The 27,558-nt window shown below is 39.0% G+C and overlaps 1 protein-coding gene across 4 annotated transcripts in view; it reads right to left on the reverse strand.

Annotated features, from left to right (window-relative positions):
* Positions 1-27,558, reverse strand: part of NOL4 (nucleolar protein 4) — a 188,621-nt gene that overhangs the window by 118,811 nt on the left and 42,252 nt on the right. For all 4 annotated transcript variants that reach the window (XM_041412820.1, XM_041412819.1, XM_041412818.1 and 1 more), the window contains exons 3-5: positions 23,297-23,408; positions 22,682-22,794; positions 17,960-18,092 (exon numbers count right to left, since the gene is read on the reverse strand). In XM_041412820.1, coding sequence (XP_041268754.1) covers positions 17,960-18,092; positions 22,682-22,794; positions 23,297-23,408 — 358 coding nt within the window. The remainder of the gene's footprint in view (positions 1-17,959; positions 18,093-22,681; positions 22,795-23,296; positions 23,409-27,558) is intronic.

The raw sequence follows: 27,558 nt of genomic DNA on the forward strand, positions 1-27,558 counted from the left end.
GAAAGGCTGTGTGTTTGAGGCATTTTTATGCACTCAGCTGATCCCGAGGGCACTCCAGCCCAAGGCAGACCCTGCAGCAAACTGAAAATTTGGAATCAGAGTAACTGATTCCAAATTCAAATTGGTGAAACCAACCAATATTATCTCTGCTGCTAAAGTCCTCTCCATGTTTCAGGGTTCATCAGTACTTTTCAACTCATTTCAAACTCATTTTGGCTAAAGAGGTGCATGTGCAACCCATAAGGCCCCAACACTGGCTAATAAAGACCTAGAACCAGGGCTCAAGATTAAACTACCTTTTTTTTAAACAAAGACTTTAAAAGGGTTCATTGATGCCCATATTTATAGCAAAGAACAAAGGAACTCACTGGCTTTTTGTGTATGTGCCAAAGCTTGCCTGCACCAGATCCATACAACTATAAGGAGAAACCTGAAAACAAGGCCTCAGCCCAACCTTGGAAACCTCAACAACTCACAGCTTTCCTATGGCTTTTTATGTTATCATGTCATGCAGTCAGAGAGCTCTTACCAGAAAGGAAGCTTCTAGCCTATCCTTCCTGCACAAATGTGTCACCAACAGTGCCTGTCACACTTCAGGCTGAGTTGCAGCAGGCTCCTACTTCAGATAGCTTTGGCCAATCCGTGTGTTCTACTCATCCTTATATTTGGCATGTTTAGTGAATCTAATTTAGAGTAGTAAAGACTATCTCACAAGATGTAGGTGGATCTTAAAATATCTTCCAGATTTCTGTCTTAGTGTAAAAGCTGTTCCTCTTTAACATCAAAGGAGTGCATTTTTTGAAAGAAAAAAAAATTATAAATATATTCAGTGCTGAATCAGCATGAACATCAGGAGGAAAAAAACCAAAACAAATACAAACAATTTTCTGTGTTCCATGCTTTCCTTCCAAAAACTGGTCACATTTCATTAAGGTGTAGTTCAGATTTAAGGTGGAATTTTTTCCACGAATTCTACAACTTCTTCCCAACAGAGCTTGTAGTTGCCAAAAATCCTCCATCATGTCTCTTCACTCTCATGAAAGGAATATGACAGTAATGTCCTTCCTCCTCCTAACCTATTCACCAGATTTCCAGGTTGCAGCCATCAATAAATTCCAGCACCACCAAACTGGAAACTGAATTTATTAAACCACATGGTTTGGACTTTTCTGTTTTATTTCAGAGGGTGTAATGTATGTTCTGGCCTTCAGTCATTCTGCTTCTTCAGGCATAATGCAACTTCTGATACCTCCAGCTCCACATTCCACAGCTCCACTAGCCTTCTGATGTATCTAGGGAGATGGGAGAGTAACCTCCCTGGGCTGTGGAATCTCTGCTAATAGCTCTAAACCTTATGGATTAACGATGCTCTGAGTCACTGGAAAAAGCTGTCACTCTTGTTGTACGGATGAGTACATTTAACAAAGACAGTAATATTCCTCAAATTGTTCCCAATTAAAAAGGCTTCCTTTAGTACTACTGCTTTGAACAATAAAACTACTGAATCAGACCTTCAGCTTAAATGCATAGGCAAAAAACTCTAAGATTGCTTTGAAAAGATACTCCACATGCAGAGGGTGGGTGGAAGAGGTGACAGCATCTCTTTTGAAACACAGACAATATAATAAGGCATGCCACTTATGGCACGTTACTGACTTGCTGGTATTCTAAAACAGATTTTGCTATACTGAAATGGCACCAGTGTTTACCACAAATATCTATGTGGTTTCTTCACCATTTGAAGATGAAAATGGATAGTGAGTGGACATCAATAGGTTTCCTTTATTTCCACTGCGCTTTGGACTGATATATTGTGCTAATAATTAGTAAAGTTAAGATCATATTTTTCATGCTTACAGGGATGCACTGACAACTATCAACTGTCACGAACTGTCAGTACTGTAAACAGAAAATAATTGCGCTTTTTAAAAAAGGTTAGGACCTCATTTGCTATAAACACTGAGAGTATGATGCAACACATCCAAATTTGCCTGCACTGGTGTTTTCCTTTTACTTGCCAGTAAAACTTTTTTAAACAGCTTCTTCAGGGAGTAGCTAGAAGAGAGCTAGCAAAACTTCACCAAGAGCAGTGGTTTAAAAAGGCACCAATGGCAGAAGAGTTCTCCCTCTCCTGCTGCCTCTCTGCAGGATTCAGAGGTCTGACTACCACTTATGCCTCTGCCAAGGGCATCACTGTTGACTCTCTTCCTGTCCAAAAGACAACTCTTTGGAAAACTGCTTTTCCTTGCTGCTAAAGCTGACTTTCCCATCTCATACTCAGAATCCAAGCCAGAAACAAGCATGAAGATAGGTTACCTTTCAGTTTGGTCCACTGTGGTCCATTCTCCTCAAAGGACAAGACTTTAAAACACAGCACCCTTTCCTTTACTACCATTCTCCTCTCCCATGACATAGTTTCAGCTGGCAAATAAGCAAAGATGAAGTATTGAAAAGAAGTATTTCAGATTTCCTTGGACTGAGAACTAAGGATTATTACAAGAACTATTTCTCTCCTGCTAAAATCCACACCTTACAGACATAAAAAGCCTCGGCATTCTTCCCCAATAACTATATGAACCTGTGAAAAACTTGCTCCTTATCACCTGACACAAGTGCACAAAGATTTTTACTCCAGAATTAATTTCCTTCTCAAACTGTCTTGCTGTTTAAATGATAGCATGGGAAAAAAGCCTTTTAACAACAAAGGCAGACAAATGAAAGGTGGTACGAGGAAGGAAACACCTCCTGATCATATTCCAGTAACAAGAATATCCAGCTTTAAATTATTCAAACCACTCTTCAATTTTGGGACCTTTCATGATGCTGCTACCTTATTGGCTGCCCAAAGAGACATGGCAGGAAAAAAAAAAATCCACCTGAAATGGTCCAGAAGTCTCCTTTCTTTTCTGACAGAGGTCTTATAAACTGTAGTGTATGTGTTCCCTCCTTGATTAGTACAATCAGAGAAATAAAGGGTGGTGTGATTTGGAACAGACATTGAGACCAGCCTCGTTTTTCAACCCCCTGCATGAGCATGAACACTGTCAACTAGACCAGGTTGCTCAAAGCTCCATCCAATGTGGCCCTGAACATTTCAGGGATGGGGCATTCACAATTTCTCAGGACAACCTATTCCAACCCTTCACTGCCTTCATCATAAAGAAAATAAGTCTTCCTTATGTCCAATCTAAAACACATCCTCCTCCAGTTTAAAACTATTATCCCTTGTCCTGTCACTGTAAGCCTTGGAAAAAAGTCTCTCTTTCTTTCCTATGTGCCATCTTTAAATATTGAAAGGCTCCATTAAGATCTTTCCAGAGGCTTTTCTTCTCCAGCTCCCTCAGCTTGTTCTCACAGAAGAATTGTTCTATCCTTCTGACAATTCTTGTGGCCTTCCTTCGGAGCAAATCTAACAAGCACTCATCTTTCTTGTACTGAGGATCCCGGAGCTGCACACAGCACTCCAGGTGGATTGTCACACCAGTCTTCTCCACTCAGTCTCTGACCTGCCCTACAAAGCACCACTGCAAATGGCTCTGAGAGGAAGCCCTTAAGATTGCCCCTAAGATAGATTGATAGATTGCCTTCCCAATCTTAGGAAGCCCCTAAGATTGTCCTGCCCATATATATATATGGAAGCTACGTGTACCAGAGACAGTCATCCATATTTATTTTTGTTGTTGCATCCCTGGAGGAAGAATGATGTACTGTTGAACTGTTTTAGCTACTGCTGTCCATCAGATAAAACCTGTAATATTCCAATAGGAGCTACAGATACTGACATCTGCTGTTTCTCACTGCTGCCTCTGCTGAATAGATAAAAACAAGCTGGTATAGATGGCACACACTTTGTGATACATTTGAAACACATTCAAACAAAACCTTTTCCATGCACACCAAAACATGAAAGCAAGACATACCATCACAAGAAAGTGTTCTTCAAGTACATAAACAACAAGGGGAAACAGAAGAAAAATACTGGCCCTCTGTTAAACAGGAAAGGTGGATTAGTCACCAATGATGCTGCAACAACCGAGGTTCTCAAGACTTTCCTCACCTCTCTCTTTACTGCACTGTTGGGCCTGACCTTGGGAACAAAAATCCAGGTTGATACAAACACAGTCCCACTGACTGTAGAGGAAGATTTGGTGTGGGATCTATTACAGGAAATACTATTAAGTATCCACCCAAAGGTGTGTTAGGAGACCTGGCTGACAGTTTTTGATGTGCCACTCTCCATAATGTTTGAGAAGCCTTGGAGATCCAGGGATGTCCCAGGAGACTGGCAGAAGACTAATTCCACTCCCACCTACAAGAAGGTCATACAGGAGGATTCAGGAAGGTATAAGCTCATCAGTCTTCAGTCCCTGGGAATGTTATGGAACGAATCCTCCTAGGGGCTATCTTAAGTCAGATGAAGCACATGACTGGGAAAAGCCAATACAGATTCACCAAGGACACAGGGTACTCAACAAACTTGATCACCTTCTACAACAACGTAACCTGTTCATTTGATGTGGGGCGAGGTGGGCATTGTCTACCTGGATTTCTCCAAGACTTTTGACATGTTTACCCACAGCTTCCTTCTGGACAGAGTGATGTGGTATGAGCCAGACATGTAGTCTGTGTGGTGGGTGGGGATCTGGCTGGCAGGGTGCACCCAGAGGATGGTGGTGAACAGCTCCTTTTCAAACTGGAACATGTCAGAAGTGGGGTCCCCCAAGGATCTGTGTGGGGCCCGACACTGTTTAATATTGTCACAAATTATTTGGAAGGCAGGATCAAGTGTACACTGACAAAGTTTGCCAATACCAACCTGAGAAGGAAAGTGGGCATTTCAGAAGGGAGAGACGGATTGCAATTCAATCTCAGCAACTTCCTACACAGCCTTTCTAATCCTCTACTCTGGATTTTTCCTCAGAACTGATTTCTGTTCACACCTGTGTGTACAGACAGGGAGAAACAAATGGAAAGGCTTCCACTGTATACTCACATAGGAAAGTAGAAGTAAAATTTTCCTGCCTTGAAGGGTGCTGAAGGGAGACAGTTTTCACTCTAAGCAGGAATAGTGGAGGAGTCCAGAGAGTGGTTTCTCCTTATTTTTATTGAGGTTCAAAGTGTAGCAAATTACAGTATTCCCAAGAGGTAGTAAGACAGCCAGGGAGACTAGATTTCTTCCTGACCCACAAGACAGAAATATCTTTAAAGAAACTCCTTACTCTAGAAAGAGTTCAAAAACAAATAGTTAATTCTCTTCTATCTGCTGACACATTAAAAGAACCACAGATGCTGGTATCCCAGCATCTGCTCTCCCCTGGTATGTGTGTACTGGATGATTAGTTAGGCCTGAGATTTTTCTGGCCAGTCTGGTCAGGCCCAGGCATTAGCCAGATCACAAGTAGCACATGGTTCTATAAAAAGCAAAGGGCCACTGTTCTATTACAGTATGTTTAATTGGGACATGCCAGACTTGGGACATGCCTCTTGTCCTTCTCCCAAAAACCATATTGTAGAATTCTTTTCTACTCACAGAGGCTCACATCAAGGTTCTACAATAAACAGCAGATGCCCTAGAAGGCCACAAAGCTAGCCTAAAGAAAAAACAAAAAGCCATAAACTGAGCAGAACTGCCACAAGACTACTGACTTGCATCTGAGACAAGACAATCCTGGTTGTGTGTACAGACTGGGGAATGGGAGGCTGGAAAGCAGCACCACAGAAAGGGACTTGGGGGTCCTGGTCACTGGCAATTTGAACATGAGTCAGCAGTGCCCTGGAAGCCAGGAGGGACAACCATGTCCTGAGGGGCATCAGGCACAGCATTGGGCAAGGGAGGGGATTTTTCCATTCTGCTCTGCACTGGAATGGCCTCACCTTGAATATTGGGTGTAGTTTTGGGCACCAAAATATAAAAAAAAACCCACTTTAAGTGATTAAAGCACATTCAAAGGATGGCAAAGGGTCTTGATGGGAAGCCTTATGAGAAGTGGCTGAGATCAGCTGGTTTGTTCAGTCTGGAGAAGAGGAGACTGAGAGGAGACCTCATTGCAGACTGCAACTTCCTTGTGAGAGAAAGCAGAGGGTCAGGTATAAATCTCTTCTCTCTTGTGCCCAGTGACAGGACTCAAGGCATGAAGCTGAGTCAGACTGGTTTAGTTTGCATATCAGGAAAAGGTTCTTCACCAAGATGGTGTTTGGGCACTGGAACAGGCTGCCCAGGGAAGTGGTCACAGCACCAAGCCTGATACAGTTTGAGAAGCATTTGGACAATGTTTTCAGGCACATGATGTGGCCCTTGAAGTGTCCTGTGCAGGTCCAGGAGTTGGACTCTATGATCCTAATGGGTCAGGTCCAACTCAGCTTATTCTACAATTCTATGATTCTGCAATTCCACAATTCTACAATTCTATAAGTCCATGATTCTATGATTCTATGAACTGAACTACTCTAAACCAGGCATTACACTGTAAGGGGTTTTAAGAAACAGAAAGGACAAATAGACTACCACTACCCACCCAAGTAAATCATCCATGCAGTAGAAGCTCTTCTCAAAAAACTTCTTCTTCTGTGTGGCCCTGATAGCATCAGAGCTGCCTGTAAAAGGCTAGAAGTGTACACACTTTCCTAGGTGGTGAAAAATTGTTTATCAGAAAAAGAATAGTCTTACCATGTCTACTCTTTCCTTTGAAAAGCTGCATTTAAGAAAGCTTCTATTGAAATCAACACTTTACAACGCCAACGGAGATAATTAAGTTCAAGGATCACCAAGGAACACTCTTTCTTAAATTATGATGAGAAACTTGGCCAGGCTGCTGTTTCACTCTTTGAAATCTACCTGTGCCATTTGCCTTTGAATGCTGTCACCACCATTTCTTCAACGTGTAGAGCAAGCAATCATTTTAGGCCCCATTTTTTCCAGGGGGTGAATGTAAGCACACTGCTGAATGAATGGTTCAGAGAAAAGAAAAATATTTGTCCATGCTAAGAGGCTTTACAATATCCATGTTTTTAATTAAAGTAAGACATATTTGCAGAAGATACAATGATATGTACAACTACAAATCAATAACTGCAGTCTTAGAGGAATAATCAGGGATTATGGCCTGCTCCAGGAATCTAAGATGAACAGTATAGAACTGCAAAAATGTAGCAGAAAGAAGAAATGAAGATACAGGAACAGAGTTTGGCTAGCTTGCTGAATTAAAACTTATCATCACTGTATAAATTGCACTGATGGTTTAATTAAAGAGACAACAGCAATTTCAGTGCCCATATTGACTACTTCTGAATTTGTTCAGCTACAGAGTACCTATTATGAAAACATGCAGGGTGAAACTTTGTCTCCACTGGAGTTCATGGAAATTCTCATTATTTATTTCAGTAGGATTTTCATTGCACCCATGTATTTTTGACATGATCACGTTGGATAAAATATCTAAAAACCAAGTCACTAAAATTCAAAGTTCTTTTAAACTTCTGATACAAATATAATCCTTGGACAATTACTTTGGAGGGATATAGTTTAAAAGATGGAGGGATATATTTCTTTAATCTTTTACCAATTGTTTTTAAACAGACAGAAATCCTAGAAGATGTATGCAGACCTGTAAACTATTCAAAGACTATTACTAAGAATTATAGCTTCTTTATACACATGCAAGGAGCCTTTTGTAAAACTGATTTGAAAGTATTGATTGCTTCCATTTACTTTCTAGCTCTCTAGACCACACTGCTGCTCTCACTGTTTGCACGACCTCCTTTTGGAGAGGGTTTATTTCTTCCACTTCAAGTAATTCACATTAAGAGTTCCCATATCATGTAGTTCTGTCTTTCCATTCTCTCTTTGACAGCTTGCAGCATCAGCTCCCTTCAGAAAAACCATTCATGAGACACTTAAATAGTGTGACATAACAAACTCACTGTATGTCTTTGCCAGTTAAGTCATTAAAATTTTATTATACTTCATTTTTTGGTTCTTCTTGGAACAGTAACTTTGTGTAACTGAAATGTCATCTCTGTATATTGTTTTTGCAGAGAAAGAAAAAAATATTCCCAGTTTGCATCTCCTAATTTCTTTTCCTACGAAACTAGTAATAGCAATTATTACTCTTAAGAGTAGTCTGTTGATATCATGTTTTTATTATAGTATCTCAAAGCAAAAAATCAAATTTTCTAATCAATTATTTCCACAACGTATCTATTACTATTGCCTTATTTAAAAGCTGCTAGTGAATCTCAGGGTTTGTTTTCCTGGTTTATGATGTTGTTTGCATCTCCTTGCCAATGTCTACGCTTAGGTGAAATTCAGATTTCAGAGTACTAAAAGCTAAGCATAGAGGATTGAACTCCACCTTCCAGTCAGAAGGAACTACTAATTTTACAAAAGTTTAACAGTTTATCAGGGATCTTGGATGGTTATTAACAAGGATCACTCTGCCTTCTACTTAGGGAACTCAACCCAGTAAGGCACACAGGATACCAGGACAGTTATAAGTTCAGTAGAAGCAGCCACTAGTCCTTCATAGATGCATTAAACTGATTCCTTGATTTATGCCACAGGAAATGAAGCCTGTAAAACACTGAAGTTAAACTGAGGCACTGAGGAAAGACTTTAAACACAAAGATGGAACTATCTCCATAAGCAAGAACCTCTGCATTAGGGACTGATCTCAAGGCAATCTTTCAGCTGGTAAGGCACATTCTGGCTGAAAGGCACATTCTGATGAAAGTGGAGAAAAGCTTCTTGGAGCTGACTTAAGACATCAGTTTCTCTTCAGTTCTGTGCACTTAAGGCTGAATATTACATAAATTTAGCTTTTATCTAAATTTATTCTATTAGTAATGCCAACACTTGCAACTGAGGTTCTGAGGTGGTTTCTCAGCATCACACGTAGTAGAGCCAACAAAGGCAATTAAATAGTGTGCTCCTCCACATCTTTTCCCAGAGAGGCTCTGAGTAGCTGCTGGAGTCTGTTAGTCTGTCTGTCAGTCTGGAAGGCTGCTTCTGCAGTGGTCAGAATTGGTCAGTGTCCACCCAGCATGCAGCAGTGGAGAGACTGCCTGAGCCTCACACACCTCCCAGCAGGCTGTTAACCAGCCACCAAGTTCTAAAAGACTTGTAAAACAAGTCAAGCTGTATTCTAATCTGTGATGATGGTAAATTTAATCATTCTTGTATCTTTCTGTCTCCAGTCAGCCTACAAAACAACTCTACTATCTTTCTCACAAACCAGACTACCTGTGTTCAGGAATACTTGGAGAACACCACTGGAGTTCAGCCTATCCTGAAACTTTCAGGGTGATTGCATCTTTTCTTCCATCCTGTTATTAAGAAGTGCCAGAGATGGTACATCCCTCTGCCTCAGGACAACAAATATGGTGACTATCTAGCAACATTAAACCAATTATTTGAAAATACCTCTTCACAAATCTCAGGAAAATATATATAACCACCTCCTATGTGTTTTAATACTCCAAAACACTATACTGTTGAAAAAATACTCATTTTTTCTTGTAATCAAACTATTTTCATTTGGTTAAAAAAATACTACCAGTTTTAACTATTGAGCATTACAAATACTTTATCAAACAATAAATGATTCAAAGAAATTTCTATTAAAAATATCTTTCACAAGACAGCCCAATGTCTCCAGGGAATTTCCTCTTCAGAAAAAAAAAAAATTAACAGCTTCCTTAATTAAAATATAACACAGTGAAGAATCAGTGGCTAAATTAAACTTCTTTAAATCACATTCTTTTACATTCCTTTTCCTGAAAAAAATGCTCTATTATATTATTCTATGGTGTATATAATAGGCAAAAAAAAAGGAAAGTCAATACCTAGCATGCATTTTAACAGTAACTATGAAAAAAACCCTCCGCTTCTACTATAAGGAAGTAGGCAAATTAAATAAAGCAGTCTGTGCACATAGCCTCTGCTAAAGTCAATTGGTACATATGAAAGGATAAAATGGATAAAGTGCTTTTACTGGAAAGCAAAACTAAATCTCTGTAGCAGAATGCCCCTCCTTTTATTTGGTGTTAAAGAGAAATAGGAGGGAACAGCCCGAGATATGCTAGGATAGAGGGGGGAAAAACCAAATATTGACCCAAACCAAACAACACTTTCAGAAATCCAGCTAAGCTTAGCTACAGGGATTTGCGCACTGAAATCAAAAGCAGGCTGCCTTCAGTACGTGCATAAGGAAGAGATAGCGTGATGGGTAGAAATATTGCCAAAGTGAAATACCTATTGTTACAGGACATATACAACACTAATACAACTGTTCTGAAGGTGCAAAAGGACACAGGTCTGCAGCTAGCCTTTTACACAGGGGCAAGCTTCACTTACCACTAGATTGCTGATGTAAAAATGAGTGGCTGTGAATAGAGTGAATGGTCTGCAAGCATTTTAGCATTACTTGTGAAAAGATAATTCTAATTTCTCAGCTATTATTGGCTGCAAGTATTCCCTGATGTAATTATGGAGTAATAGCTGAGAACCTGGTTGTAACCAACAGTTAGTAGTTTGTTGCTAACAAGGCAAACATGACAAACAATTTTGAGGCAATTATTGTCATTACCAGACACACTCAATTGTTCAAGGCAAACGTAATAGAAAGTGACAGTTGTGCAGCTGGGAGGGTGGTGCGGGAAACAAGATTGTTCTCTGGTTGCAACAGACCATTCAGACTCTAGCAGAGAGTCTGCTCAATGCATAATTCATGTTTAATAATATTTTAGTCTCTAAAGCAAATTACGGTATAAGATAAGAAACAAACAGAGACGTGTCAAAAAAAATCCCACAAGTTATGATAAGATGGAATAAGACACACAGAAGAAACATGGAGCAGGGAGGAGATATTCACTAAAGCCAACTCACAAGATGCTTGCAACTAGCAAATGTAAATACAGTAATAAAAGAGTCAGTTATAAAGCAATCCATTTGCTATGCTTCAATGAGATGGGTACTCATGTCCAAATCCCAGTTTGAGACCATTGTATGATTAGGTAGATCCAGGAGGAAGGAAGGAGTGCTCTCCATTGAGAAATGTTGGTGATTAATTCTGAACAAATTTGAATTGTGTGTAGAGTCAAAGGAAGATTTTCATCATCTCATGTACAATAGAAGTGCCTCATGTATCAGCTCAATGTTCTGATGACAATGCACACAGCAGCTGCCTCATCAGCAGCCAGTCCATTAAAATACTTGATTTGGTGAAAATTCCACCCAGCTCTCCTCAAGGATGTTAAGGGCTAAAAGTTTCTAACACAGCTTCGGCAACATTTCAAGCTCTTGCCCAGGCTCAGTAATATTCATTGTCCGTGACATTGTAGCACTGCTCAAGTGTCATTACAGTGTCACTCATGGTGCCTTTTGCACTGATAAGGTATCATTCCTAAAGAAGCCATTAAAACACCACTGAAAGTAGATTTCCAAAACTCTCTAACTTTCTGGTCATGTTTCCCCATTTTCCTCCTCTTTCTTAAATCACACAATCAGAGAATGTTTTGGGTGGAAGGGACCTTAAAGATCATCTAGTTGCACTCCCCCTGATGTAAGCAGGGACACCTTCCACTACAATGCATTGGTTTATGCAAATAATAATCCATCAGATCAAATCTGATGAGCCAAATTGCTCCAGGTGCAGCTCCACTGAAGCAAAATAGCATCACCTGCCAGCTTCTCAGGTACACTTTGACTCTGCTTAGGTGAAGGTGATACTGATTTTCTCAGACAGAGCAACATATTATAACTAGCTCCCTGTCTAAAGAAACCTCTGTGATTTTGACATCTGCGACACACTTCAATGCAGCCCATAGACTTACTCAGAAACATATATGTGTGACTGCACTGTCTTTTGCTTTATTCAGTAAGAAAGCTGATGATTGCAGAAGGTGGCAGATCAACAGCTGCAGAGACAGGAGACCTTTGCCTCTGTACATCACATCTATGCTCCTTTTTCACTGCCATGAGAGAGTTATCTTAGATTTTAATTTTCAGAAAACTCGTATTTATTGTTTCACTCTGAGTGATAAGAAGGGAGATTATTTCCCAAAAGTTTGCAAGATTCAGTGGCCTGAACAAGACTGGAAGGTCTGAATATATCACAAAATTGTCAGATTGCCTGGTCCTAGCTCAAATGTAATTTTAAATGGTCTGCCATTTCACCAAAGAAAAAGAAAAATAGTTATGTTTTTTCTATCCTATTTATAAGTTGACATACTTAATCAGTTCAAACTCTTCCTATTTAGCAAAAATTACATTTTTCTTCACAGTAAAATGCTTATTAATTTGCATGTCCAATGTCTTTTATAAAGTATAAGCATTATAAACAACTTTAATAGCATTTTAGCTTTGTTGATTTGGATCTACAGATTGCCAATAAAACCAGTCAAGTCACAAAAAATCCCTAAAATGAAAAAGCTTTCTAAAAGTATATGAGGTAGCATCTAGGAAAACTGACAGACTGCTTTTTATTTTAGTTTTAGTATTTTTATTAAGGCTTTATGAATTTATGTGGTAATGTCAGTCTATCCTATATACCACAGAAATATCAGGTAATTTGTTTTGAAGTCTAAAGAAGTAAAGGTTTTTTAGTAAAAGATATCTAAACTCTGCAAGCAGTTTGGCTAACCTTTAGTGGGCCTTTACTGAAGTCAAGTGGACTTAGACCTCATTCAGAACAAGAACATTTGTAAAACAGTTCAGTGCTTGAACAAAAATTAAAAGCACAATTCCTCTTGATGCAAATTGATTTTATAAATTAATGTAAAATAACATTTCCACTGAAAATTCCTAATTACCAGCAAAAAGGTTGCCATGGATTTAACGCTGTGAATCATCTGCTCTCATGTTGGCTTTGCTAACTCAAGATCAAGAGCAGGGACAATACATTGTCAACAGCATGGACAATTTACTCCATTACGCTCTTTCACCAATCTGTGTTCACTCTGGCCTGCAGTTGGTGCTTGGACTCATATATCTTGAACTTAAATTGCTTTGAGAATAAATCAAAGTCAATGTTTCAAGACAGGGAGTCCAGGTTTCAGTGGAACAAAGACAAAAGTAGAAGGAAGTAAAACAGTACAAGAAGTTCTGAATGAGAAGATGGGTTAAACTCTTGGCTTGGACTTTGTTCAGAGATAAAAATCAACAGCAAGTCTGCACTCTTGCATAGACAGTCAGTTTTGACAACTTAATCAGCTAATGTTACTTATTTCAGGTGAAGCCATTGTGTAGAGATTATAGCTTTGATGCAGAAAACAGGTATTTAGATGGCTGACTCCAATACTTGCATCTGTCACAAACACAAATGAGTGAAAAGAATAGTTAATGTTAACAGCCAGGTTTCCTACATCTATATTTTGTAAAACGTGGCAATTTGAACATGCCAAGGAAAGAGAACTGACACCATCCAAGTGATCACAAACTACTCAAAAGACATAATCCTCCACTGAATTACAATATTACTGATCAATTTCCTCTAAATTAGAAAAAATACAACTAGGAAAAGCCTATTAATCTCTACATCTAAATTGGCAGCACAACCCCTGTTAAAGGGTGACTTCTGATATATTTTGTCATGGTTAGCTCCTATAAGATCCTATATGTCTCTACACCGTGCTTGTGACAGGCAGTTGTATATATATATATATATATATATATATATATATATATATATATATGTATGTATAAACATGCAACAATAATTTCCTAAAAACTAGATTGAAGAGCACACAGTCCCTCCACCCAAATCCAGACTAACCACTGATATGTTTTGGTATACCTCAGTACAAAGAGAAATACTGAAAACAAATAAATCCTGCATTTTTCAGTTTGAGTTACAGTCAAATAGACTCATCCCTGACTTTTACTTGATAGCTCACATAGTAAAAAAACCCAAAAAATGAAAAATGCAATATCAAATTTATACTTAATTCTCCTCACTTCTAGGGTTGTACCTGTTCTTAACTTCCTCTAATCAGAGCACCCCCCTACATATCTCATGTCTTGGTAGCTAATGAACTACCACAGTGAGGAGGGAAACACACCCAGCTGCTCTGCACAGGGCTCCAGCTAACAGGCAAGGGCAACAAAAGTCCTGTTTTCACTCAGGATAGAAGCTGTTGCTGCTCCTTTGAAGGCCTATCTAGAGGTCACTTTTCACTACAAAAATCATTTTTTTAAACAGATTGACCAACTAACTTAAAAGAAAAAACACAAAAGCTCCTTTATTTCCAACTTAGTTCACAAACCTTGCCTGCTGTCTGTGGTCTGAGACAGGCAAAAGGGTTTGATCCAGCAGCATCAGAGCCCCAAGAGCATTATTAAGAGAAAAGAGAATTAAAGACAGCTCTCAAGTTGGACCTTTGCCTGCAGATGAGTTACACACAGGGCTGGCTCACTCCAAAGAACCAGCTTAGGACACAGAACTGTGTCATGTCTAGGGAAGTAAGAAAACAGGGGCAAGCAAGAAGCAAGCAAAAGAGAAAGGAACACATGAGCAATTTGCAGCTCTATTACCCAGCTGGCTGCTAGAGAAAACAGTGAGGCACTGGTAAGCAGAGAGCCATACCCTATTCCCAGCTGGGGAAAGAACAAATTGTAAATTAGAGCTCCTTTCCTTTTATATTTCCCCTGGGAAAAGCAGCAGCCCTTTTCCAACTCCTACCCCACCGTTGCAGCAGCCCTGCAGGTGCTCAGGACTTTCAGCCATTCACCAGCAGGTGTGACTCAAGACCCTGTTATTTGAAAGTGTACAAAGGCTAATTTAAAGTGGGAGCTGTCCTTAGTAGTATTGCAGCAACTTCAGTACCACGGATGCAATTCACCAGCTCTCCACTCTTTTCATTACATCCTTAATTCCCTGTACCCTTTCCACCCTACAGGCTTAGTACAAATGTTATGAAGCTTCAGTCCACTTGCAGAGCCCAGGACTTTTGTGCAGTACCAGCACCCATCTACTCTGAGCACATATGCACCTTCTGTCTCTGTGCCCTTCCTCCTCGGCATTTTTTTCACCTCCCATGGCATTTCTGTGTAGAAGTCTATTGCTTTCAGCTGACAGTGTGAGTTGCTCTCATACTTGACTTTATTCTATTTAGGTTCAAACAACCTAACCATGAGAAACAGGACACAGTATTGGGCTGGAAGACATGGAGAAACCTCAGGTCAAATTTTCTAGTATGAGCCCTGTAATGGACTCCAAGAGAAAAATGCCTGTCTAAATAGGATGCAAGTACAAACCCAAGGGATGCGGCTATGAAAGCATCATATTTCTTTTATACAGACAGTATCATTCAGCAACATTCTGATGCTCAGATAAACTGAACTGGAAGAGAAGCCTCCATGTATCCCTCAGTACCATGGCCCAGCTCACTATTATATTCCTCTAGGGTACACAGACTGTTTGTATTCTAGTACCAAATCAGTTTAAATCCATAGAAAAAAAAAGAAAAAAAAAAAAGAAACAGGGGCTAATCCAAAATATTCTCATGCTATTTCACATGGAAAACCAGGTAAGTAAAGTGATTAAACACATCACCTTTAGGTTCACTGGAGCTGTCCTTAATACACCCCAGGCAGCAGTTTTCCTAATGATTCTCATTAGCAAATTATCCTCCCAAAGAGAGAATGCTTGGGGCAGCAGAAGACCTGCGCTGTCCCATTCCACCCCAGACACCATTTGCAACTGCATGTGCATAGGCAACCTTATGCAACAGCAAATTTTCACCTGCCAGGATGCAGCAAACACATTTCAGATGAGGCAAATGCCAAGTGTCTTTATGTATAGGCTGAATGTGGTGGCTGACATAAACTTTCATAGACATGCAGGATGTTTGAGGGAAGGGAGCAAGAATCACTTGTGACACAGATTCATGCTTTGGTGACGATTTCAGTGTGTGTGTGTGCTATAATTAAGGATTAAATTTGTAAAACTTTACAATACAGCCTGTGACAGCAGAAGAGATTGTACTACTAAATTCATTTAAGTTCCCTTTTATTTTCTCTCCTTCCTCTTCCAACTTCCCTTCCTCTACCTCTTATATGCTTATTTTCTTCCAATCTTCTTTTTTCCTGCCCTCTCCTCTCCTTCTTCTTCCCCCCCCCCCCCCACACTTCTCTCATGTCTTTCTGCTCATCCTTCAGCCCCTTCTCTCACATCTGAAACAGCAGTGTTGCTATAACTAGCAACACTTACATTTGCTACCTGACAACGGCTAGCAAAGGAAAACAATGAAGCAGGAAGAGCGGCTATTTCAAATCTCTCTATCAGCAGATGCTTTAGCCAGAAGATGCAGCAAAAAATAGGATTGCCTTAGGAAAGTGAGCAAGTGCCATCTGGGAGGAAGGGAAGGAAAGCTAAGAGATTTAAAGCTGTAGGATCACACTGTCTGAAGTTCAAAGACCACAGTGGATTTACTTCCCATACATTTCAAATAGCACGTGACAGATTTGCAGCATTTTATCATTCATACTTAGGGTCTAATGTGATTACATGTGGCACATGAATCTGGTTGCAGCAGGTGTTAAGATATGTATGACAGGCATTTCTTCTCAGGTTACTGTACTGGGCTTTAATTTTTATTTTAGACATAAGCATGCATGAAATTATTATTATGAAATTATATATGTGAAACTTCTACAGCATAGTATCGCAGTGAAAGCCAGATACATTAAAAAATCACCTTCCTAAGTATCCCTGAACCTCTAAGTTAGCAATATTACTATATTATCCCTGTGAAAAGTCAAACTTCAACAGGAAAGTGAACTATCTTTTCATACATCATGGGCATCAGAACTGCTCCTTTACTGAACATATGTAGACAGAAATTAGTTAAAACTTGAAAAAAAAATTGTGATAGTTTAAGGACACTCAGACAAAAGGCAGCTGTGGTTAGAATCTGGCCTATCAAATTATCACAGACGTCCGACTCCTTCCTTTGTTTGGAAAGCAACCCAGCTGAAGATCCAACCCATCACCATGTCCTATCAGCCACTATGCACCACCATTCTCACCTAAATACAGCTAGCAAATGACCATGGTGTGTGAAGTGCAAAGCATCCAGGTTAGCCATCAAATCCCATGTATTTAGTGTTCAAGAGATATATAAAAAGCATTTCTGATTTGGCACATATGATCAGGAAATTCCCAAGTAGCAAGTACAGATTTACAATGTGCTGTTTCTCATGGCAATAGAATAGACTTTCACTTTGGGTGTTATGCACACATGTGCCACTCATGAGCCACTGTCACAGTCTGTAGTAGACAGGCTATTTGTGAGCTCCATAATCCAGAAAAGTTCATTCCAAACCAGACTCATTTAACTCACTATATAACAAGGGTTGAATCCAAAGACTACACACCCATGTGCCTTCAATGCCAACTCAGTTTTATCTCTGACCAAAAGGTAGCTTTGTGTTGTATTAAAGAAACAATTAACATTCAAATGTGCAATACTGTTTGCTGTTTTCTCATCTTTTGCCTCTATTTCTCCATAGGAATTCGTTGTTTCCATCCTTTCTTCTGAATATCACACTCCAGTTCCTATCCTCTAAATAACCAGCTTCTATGACACTACTCTCCCTCCTCGTAAAAACAATTTTCTCAGCTTTCTGGGCTGCCTCAGAAAGGTTTGAGTTTCATTTCCTTTTATTCCTATGCATGGTCACACTACAGATATAAGTATGTCTATGATATATGTATAGAAACAGTAATGCTACTTAACATACAGTTATCTAAACACTCACCTAAGTTGCCTAAGCAACAAATAAATTAACCTGAAAAAAAAAAAAAAAACTAATTTCTTCTTCTTCATGCTGAGATATAGGGAACATGTATTTCAAATTACCAAATGAAACACGCTATGAAGAAAAGCGAATTCTAAATGAAAGAACAGAATGGGAAAAAAGACAAGGCAATGCCACATTTTCTGTACTAAATGAGAGCCTTACCATCCTGCTGGCCCTGGAGGTTCTGAGGACTTTGCATTCTCTCCTCCAGATTTGAGCTGAGGTCAGAGTTTACAGCTGACATTCTAGTTGAGTCGCTCATATCAAACTCATCACTTTCTATAGAACTTTCATCCTGCAAGTAGAAAGAGACATGTCAAAACATGGGTCACTGTTCACATTATGTATGCAGTTCATTCTCTTCCCTTTTGTCTCACTCACACCCAGTGTGGAGTGTAATCATGCTAAACATTTTTGTATATAAGAAAACAAGCAGAGGACATTAAGAAGAGGGAGGAAAATACAGCATTTATTTGGTATGATAATCTGACAAATGCAATTTGTTCAACTATGAGGATACTACATAATAATTCCATAGTATCTTTCAGAAAAGAATTGGTAGATACCCCATACCAAGCCCTTGTTATTCAAATTTGGCTGAGGAGACCTCCCTATACTCCATACCTGAATCCTTTACCTTTCCCACATGGAAGTCAGTAACCCTGTGAATGACCCCTATGCTGGTTTGGGCTGGAATAGTTACTTTTCTTCCTAATAGCTGGTACAGTGCTTGAATTTAGTGTGGGAATAATGTTGATAACACACTGATGTTTTGGTGGTTGCTAAGTAGTGCTTACTCTAAATCAAGGACTTTTCAGGTCTCATGCTCTGCCAGTGAGCAGTTGCACAAGAAGCCAGAAGGAAGCATGGCCAGGACAGCTGACCTGAGCTGGCCAAAGGAATATTCCATTCCAGAGAGCATAATTCCCAGTACATAAACTGGGAGAAATTGACCAGAGGGAAACTGGCTAGGCATCATTCAGTGAGTGATAAGGAATTTTATTTGGCATCACATGTCTTTATTCCTCCTTCTCTCTCTCTCCTTTCATTACAATTAGTAGTAGCAGTAGTGGCAGTAGTAGTAGTAGATTTTACTTTGTTTAAGTTATTAAACTCTTCTCATCTCAACCCCTGGGTTTTTACTCTTTTTTTTTTTTCTGATTTTCTCCTCCATCCCACCAGAGTGGATAGAGGAGTGAGCAAGCCACTACATGGTTCTTAGTTGCTGGCTGAGGTTAAACCACAAAGACTCACAGGAAGATATTTTCAAATGGCAACCTGACCTGGTAAAAATCCATGGTCAAATTCCCTTGACATGGTCAAATTCCCTTGTCAAACTTACACTCTGTTTAAAGAAGCATCTAGGAAAATGAGAAAGCCTATAAAAGTCATGAGCATGGTCATGACAGTCAGTGGCAAATAAAGATAATATAATCACAGGAGAATCATTGCAAGTTTATTCTGTGTTGTACATCTTTAATATGATTTATCCATCAAGTCCCGTTACAGAGCATTTAACAGGGATGATAAGAAGAGCAAAAAGGAAAAGTCCTGATCATTATCCTCATTTATAAAAGAAAACAGTTTTAGACATAGTCCAGAAAATATTCCAATACATATTTGACTTCAGTTGCTTCAGTCCCACTCATGGATTAGAAATAAAGTATCCACAAGTCTTGCTCTGGAAATGGCTGAGGCAATGTACAAACCTGAGGCAATATGTTTTTAGTAACAACTTTTCTGAGATAGTTACTTCTGTTAAGAAGAAAAGTACTTGAAATATGTGAGAGGAAAATATGGCAAGTAGATTTGTAAATGAAAATGCCCTGAAAATGTTTGAAATACTTTTCCAATTCATTTTTATTTACATTTTTTAAATCAAAACAGGACAAGACAGAATTCTGACCATTTTTATGGGTTGTTCACCAGAACTGACCTAGAAAAATAGAAATCTCTAGAATATTATTTACTGTGTACTTGTTGTGAAGTGGATATTACATGTATTAATATAGCTGCTTGCTTCTTTCTGAGTGTTAACTCTTAAATCAGTTCCTCCCCTGGGTCTCAGCAATATTTCCAGTTTGTATGGACATTTCTCTTGTTTCCAGAAAGAAGTTCCCTGCAGTAATGACTCATGTTAAATTAGGATGAAGCACTGCAAATGCCAGTCAGGGGCAAGAGTGGGACAACACACAAGGTGAAGCTGTTCTGCACTGCCACAGCAGGACAATGCCAAATAATCCCTTGTTCTCAGGGATTTGTAAAAAAAAAAACAAAGGGAAGAATGAGGGCTTCTCTAACAGGCACCTGTCTGTCTTGCCTAACACAAGGTAGGAGCACCCCAGTTACAGCAGCAGCAAACACCCAAACACTGCCCTCACAGATGAACTCTGGTGCCCACCAGCCTCCTGCCCCAGACAGACAGGGCCAGGGCACACACCAGAGGGGTCTGAGGTTTAGGGAAAATGCACTGTGCTTGTCCAAAAAGCAAGATAAGAAAACAAACTCCCCCAGACCTTCTGGATGCTGTGTCTCTGTTAAAATGCAGGGGTAATTCTCAGTGAATCCTGCAGGCACCAGCAAGCAGCAGCTCATATACTGCAGTTCTGAGGTCAGGCAATTTGATGGGCTCACGGAAAGGGGGCTCTGGCTGACACTTGCACAGTTACAAAACAGCACACATAGGCAGCCTGTTTGCCTACAGCACTGCAGAATACCTCCACTTCACTTCCCAAACTGTGTACACCTCTATCTGTGTAAACTATAAACTATATAAACACCTCTATCTGTCCGAATCTGCATGGACACATGGGCATGGAAACAAAAACTGAGAACCACTGGCATCTTTATAGCAGTTGCAGCACTGCTCTAAATTCCCACACAGTGGTGAGTTCTCCTTTTAGATGAAATCTGATTCCCTCTCATCAATGGTCTCAGCGTAAAAATGTGGAATTGAAGATAAGAGAATTAGGAGATTTTCAGTCATTTTGCTAGCTAGCAGTGGGATCCAAGTTTACTCCTGTCTCAATCCCACACAAGAATACAGGTATCATTGATTAAATCTTTCCTACAAACCCAAGCCTGTTTTTTAAGTGCACGAAATAGTTTGAACCAGATGTCTTGCTCCTTTGTACTACAACATTTTCCCTGTCATTTTGTTCTCAGGACCAACAAATGTACAGCCCGGGGAAAAAGAAAACCTTGGCAAATCTGTGATTTCAGAAAAGATATAAGGATTATTTTGAGAACTTTCCTTGTGCCCGCTCTGTCCTGAAAAGTTATTATTACTAAAACATACAAAAAATTACTTTCATAAATCCAAAACTTTCCTTGTGCCCAGTCTACCCTAAAAAATTTATTACTACTAAAACATAGAAGAAATTACTTTCATAAATGTACTGCTGCAGGCATTTCATACACAGTAACAACAGAGCGACAAAACCAAGCTGGGCAGGGAAATACCAAGCAAAGCTAGGTCCTGCTTGCTCCATATCATTGCCACTGGCTTGTCTAGATAAAAAACTGGTTTAACAAAAATTTCAGTCATCAGACCAGAAAGACTGCACCAAAAATATTCAAGGCTACAGAAGATCTGTGGCATGGGGTCCTGATCCAGCATGAGTGCTTAACCCTGTTGTGGAAGTAGTAATTCTCAAAGGGAAAGGGTGTAGAAACCAAGGAGTACTTTAATTCTTAAGGCTGCTACAGAATAAAACCTCTTCTCTCCTGCTAGTTGAAACCATACTTCTAGATCTCTCAAATAATCAGGAAGCTCAATAGAAGGCAAAGATGACCAGGCTGCATTTATGCATTAAGAACTTTGCATTTGGGATCTCTCCCTGCACCCTCTGCAATTATAAAAAAGGGCCAAACTGAAACAAGGATCCTGATATTTTTAGAAGAGTGGTAAAATCCCCATTCCAGGGAGTGCTGAATAATTAATGAAATCACCAGCAATAGCCCATACCTACTTATGGGAAAACAAATCTGGCTGACTCTGCACAAGTCAGAAGTCAGTCAGGGTCTTGACATAATCCAGCAGCTAAGGTTGTTTTTGAAGGCTTTCTTTATTAAAAAATATCTTGTAGTTGGACAGGAAGACATAAAATGCAGAACTGGTTTTTTGCTGGCACATAGCTGAGCTTCTATTTGGCAGCTTAAATGTTAAATGAACTTCTAGCAAAATGAGGTTACTACAAATAATTTGGTATGGGCCTGTGAATTGATGGAGCACTTCTTAAGATCTGGGAAAACTCTGAATAAATCAGAGAAAGCAAACAACCTTTGAGAAGAAATAAATACAATCCAACCCCAATTCTTTATGAAGGAGCTTGATTCTCAGTCTACTTCTCCTCCTTCTTTTTTTATGCCTTTTTATTCAAAATTTCAAAAGCAACTCCTACTCTTATCATTAAGCTCTTTGCCTTAAAGTTTTCAGCTGATGTTGCCAGGACTTTCATCACTGTCAGTACCATGCGTTGCATTGTGTTTGCTAGCCTTGAGAACATCATGGCAGTCATTTCAGCTGTTGATGGTATTGGTTTCTAAAAGCAGACAGTGGAAGTCATTGCTGGGCACAGAAATAAGACTTGAATGCACATGCTGCCCACATCACCATTTCCACTGGTCCAGTGAAAGAGCACCTTCAGGCAATTCAAAGTACACTCAATACCCCCAATCACAGAAGGGCCATAAGTCATATTTTCTCTCATCCTGATTGCTTGAAAACAGCCCTGCCTTGGCTTTAGACTGACTGTTTCAGCAACAAAATTATAAAGATGGCATCAACAATCATCTTCAGTTCAGTTTCCTAGCCACCTGAAAGACAAGTACAAAACAATGCAGGAGAACAGAAAACCAAACTTAAAAGATTTCAGGTTTTACCTCATCTTGCTGTGAATTTAGTAGCTGTAGCTTCATGTGTTTCATATAAGCCATAGTAATGGGCATGTTGTAATCAATCATACTGGTCACCAATGTTGGAGGTTTTCCATTATCTGCAAAAAAAAAAAGTTATTAAGCAATATATTTTAATTGTGGAGGCTATGTCAGCCTGTTCTGCAGTCAAAGTCAGACTATTATGTTATTTAGCTCTAACTTTTGCATTTGCAGTCGCTTGCAGGCTGTACAAATGGAAGTCTCCTAAAGAAAACGGAAAACCAAGATCAAACCCTGAAAACTGATGAGCTCTTCTACCCTAAATGACTACATATCTATTCCTTGCGCTTAAGCTCCGATACAAATATTTCCATAGAAAAATAAATTATTTCCTCCAGATAAAATCATCTTTCTATTGAGGGTGCAGATGGCATTACACTCCATTCCTTAAGTGAAAGCAGAAGATTCACTACCTTCCAGCTTAAGTAAATGAGATGATCTGACTTACTGAACTGTTACAAGTCTACCAAATTTATATGAACCCTCACTTAAGCTAGGAACCTATAAATGGGTATTAGAAATAAAATTACTTTACATCCCACTATTTGACACTAAAACTACCTTTATGATCCGCTCCATCTGGGTTTAAATGCATTCTTTTCTGGCACTCTGAGCAGCTCATTAGAAATCGTGTCACCGCTTCTCTCGGTAGGAAGGCATAGGTCTCTGAAATCTGAAATTAATAACAAAATATAGGTGTTATTATGTAAGCTGATTGAGCATGATTTAACAGACCTGATCATCATATTTCCAAATAAGGCACATTATCTTTTAATGCCAGGAAGCACAATGAAAGCATGTTCTGCATACTATGTAGGATTTCAAGAAGCATCTCTCCAATCTGCCTACTTAGCATCTAATAGCTACTAACAGCTGGTACTGAACAAAATTCCACTTGTATCAAAAGGAGGCTTGTTTTCTGTTTACGGTTAATTTCAAATTCCTTTCAACAAAAAGTTTCATACATAACAGCTATCCCACTGTGGAATGGCATCAAAAAAACTTTAAGAGAGACTTTTTTTTAATAGCCAATGCCAAAAAATGAAAGCACTTGTCTTATGCATTCTATTTATTTTTGTTGTAACAATACATAGTCAGATATGTATTAGCAGCAAAGAAGGTTGGTTTACTATTTTAACTTTTTACTTGAATGTTTTGTGAAAATATTTTTCTAAAGCTTGTGGTTTTGTACTTTGGAGTACCTATGATATTTTTACTAATAGTTAAAGAATTTGTGAGCCAGTTGATTTTAGAGACTCTGCTTTACCTGGCAATATTTTGAAACAACAGATTTTAGTTCTTTCTCTGTTTCAACAAAAACATTGTTTATAACCACATACTCACAACTAGGCACCAGAGGGAATTTTTTCTCTTTTGAGAGGGAGAGGAGGAAGCAGTTGTTACTGGTTTTAAAGATTGCATTCCCCCCACTCCAAAGGATGCATCTGTCTTTAGACATTTTGCCTTGCTGAAAAGGACTGGGAGGTTGGTGCCAAGCTGAAAATGAGCTAACAGAATACTCTCTAATCACAGACAAACTATATCTCATACTGGCTACTTTAAGTGTAGAGCCAACAGATCAAGAAAAATTACTATCCCTCTCTACTCAGTGCTGGCAAGAAAACAGCTGGAATAATGTGCCCAGGTTTCCCCTCAAAGTTCACAGTTCTCCTCCACACTTCAAGAAGGCTGCTAAGAAGCAGAAGATGGCTCTGAGCCAGGCCATCATAGCAGCTGGAACCTAAAGGAAACCTTGAAGGAAAGGCTGAGGGAGATAGATTCCTTTCATGTAGGTTATGAGGCCAAGAAAGATCTCATTTTAGCCCACTGCTGCCTGAAAGGGAGTTAAAAATCTGTAGAGAAAAAAATCTTTATCATGTATAACCAGGGAAAACAGCAGCAGTGTCTTGGGACATTCAAACCAGACATCAGCAGAACTGTTACACTCCAGTGCACTGGAGCAGCTTTATCAGATAGTTGGAGTTTGATGAAAGCCTCCAAACTTGGATGTATTCAAGCTAATAAAAGGCAAATGCATGGCTTTTCTGCAATTCCCTATATAAGTTGATGTATATACACTGAACAGTGCAAGTGCTGCAATGAATCTCTAGCCTCTTTTTTCCCAACTATGGTGACTATCTTACTGTGGAGAGATAATGCTTAATGAAAGACCAAGGCCCAGCAAGAGAGATTAAGAGAGTGAGTTGTTAATCTCTTTGTACTCCCTTACTGCAAAACCTACAGCAGGATTTGATTTCCAATCAAGCTCTATGATGAGATGCAAGTCTCAGCAGGAAGTGAAGAATGAAGGTGGTGTATATGAAAGTGTGGCTACAGAAAGGACAAGATCACTATTTAACTAGAATTAAATGGGATTACATATTGTCCAAATCACTTCTGCCCCTCAAAAGGGAGATAAGAGAGGGAAGAATGGTCAGTTTTAACTTTCTTACACTTTTCCTCTTGGCTTGTCACCTACTTAACCTATGTTGAATCTTACATTTCCTAAAACTCCATGGACCAAATTTATCAGAGGCAGTATTTTTGAAAATAGAGTTTAAATTAGTGTTTGTTGACGTGATGTGTGTCATATCAATACATAGAAATGATGCATTATAAAATGGGAATGCAAAATATACCATCATGTCTATAACATTGGTTTTTAGGCTGTTTATTGTTGTTGTTTTCTTATATAATGGAAATCTTATTGGGGAGGGAGAAGAGAATTAGTATAAAAGCAAATATTGTTCTGTGATGAAGATTGGCAAAGATTTTTTCTGGGCCTGAAACACCTTTTCTGAAAATTAAGGCACTAAATGAAGACATTTTTGAATGGGAGGTCCTACTAAAAATATATTTTTAGATTATTTTTTCCTGCTTTTTATACCACAGAAGAGATGCTTATTTACCTTTCTAAACATGAAAACATGGTTATACTCATGCTTTATGGAAACTAAAAAAAGAACATAAAACCCACTAGAATTCAGTATTGAAAAAAACTGGAAAGTGCACATACACAGCAACCTCTCTCTTACAACATTTAACATGTTTAGCACTGTATTGAAATTAATGGAGCTTACCAATGGATTCATTAGTCCCCTGCATTTGATAGGAACACTCCATTTATTCTAATCAAGCATCTCTGTCAAAATTCCAGTTCTGCTGAAACAAGATGAAATTCCTCCATGGAGAGAAACTGAGCTAAGGCCCAGATTTGATAGGTCTGCTCCACTGACTATAAGGGAACCGGGTTCTATAACTAAATTTGTCCATAGAGCAGATGCTCGTGTCTCCAACCTCCCACTGCAACACAGTTTTAAGGATGCCCTTCCCTAAATAACTCCAGATTTCACCAACTTCCTCCCCTGTTTATTTTATAATTTGAATCAATCACTGACATTCCTAGACTTCAGTCTGTATAAATTGGTATAACACAATAGGAATCACATTAAAAGAGATACATAAGAACCCACAACATTCCTTATTCTTGTTGCCTGAATATATAGAAAAGAAAGGTGTCCAACTTTCACTGCCAGGAAGCTGATGAATTGTCTCCCCCCAGCTGCACAATTTCACACCCCCAGCAGTGCAGACACTTGTTTGCCTTTCATGTCTACTTCATAAAATGCAGATAGCCACTTGCTTGCCCTGGCCAAGCTCTGAACCAGCTGTAGCTGACAAATGCTCAACCAAATTAGCACAAAACTGAACATAAAATCCTATATTTCAGCTCTCAGTAGAGTTTACCAGGTTGTGCACAAGACTGGACTGATGTAATTCATGGAGCTGGGTTGCATGTGAGTGTTTCAGAGAACAATGTGGAGGCCTATGACACCTTCTAAGCAATTATACAGAAATAGCTGAATGGTCTGATTTCATCAGGAAAAATTGTTTCTGTCCTTTATCCAAAAGAAGGAAGCAATGACTCAGTCCTTGCTGATGCTATATCCTCTCACTGCCTTCAGTGGCCCAGCTCCTAGCCCTCTTCTCAAGGCTATTAGCTAATAAAATATATAGCCAGACCATCTTTTTCAGGGATGTGTTATAAAAAAAGAATATTGGTTTATTGCAAATCCATACCAAAAAAAAAAAAAAAAAAAAAAAAAAATGCTTCTACATTTTAAGAAAAAATAAAGCAGAAAAAAGAAGTGGGGGATATTGCCTTATTTACATTCATACTCTGACAAATCAGACTGGCATATTTTTGGCATGACTTATAAGAAACTTCTAATGCACATGCCCATTCCCATCAAAGATCAATGAGTGCTGATTTACCATACTGATAAAATTACTTGGACTGATTTAAAAAAAAATATTATAAGTAAAATTTTCCCAAATATATAAATTCTAGAAATATCTTTATGGGATTCCTTACTCATACTTGTGTTTTTATTGTACATAAGTATATCTTCTGCTGCTTGTAGAGATGCATTATCTCATAACTGGATGTATTCTGTATCTTAGAGAAATCAGAAAAACAGCAGATTCTAGCAGGTTTGTGTTTAGGTATTGTGTACTAGGTATAGCTATTATAGCTATATGCTTTTTTACATTGTAAAGGTATATGAAGAAGAAATGGAACTTCCAGAGCATTAAGCAAAAATGGCAAAAATTACACAGGGTTTGTTTTAGCCTCAGAAATTGTAAGATAAGAAGCAAGCATTTCCTAACAGTACAGTCCATACACACCTACATATATTTGGTTTTAACTCTGAATTGAGAGGAAAATGAGTTGACGTCAGAGGCTCCAGAGTCAAAGCTTTTATTATCTTACTTCACCATTAACAAAAAGTTTTTGGTATATTTTGACATATATGACTGCA

Source organism: Onychostruthus taczanowskii, unplaced genomic scaffold (genome assembly GCF_017590055.1).
Source record: "Onychostruthus taczanowskii isolate IOZ18803 unplaced genomic scaffold, ASM1759005v1 scaffold4, whole genome shotgun sequence".
Taxonomy (NCBI): Eukaryota; Metazoa; Chordata; class Aves; order Passeriformes; family Passeridae; genus Onychostruthus; species Onychostruthus taczanowskii.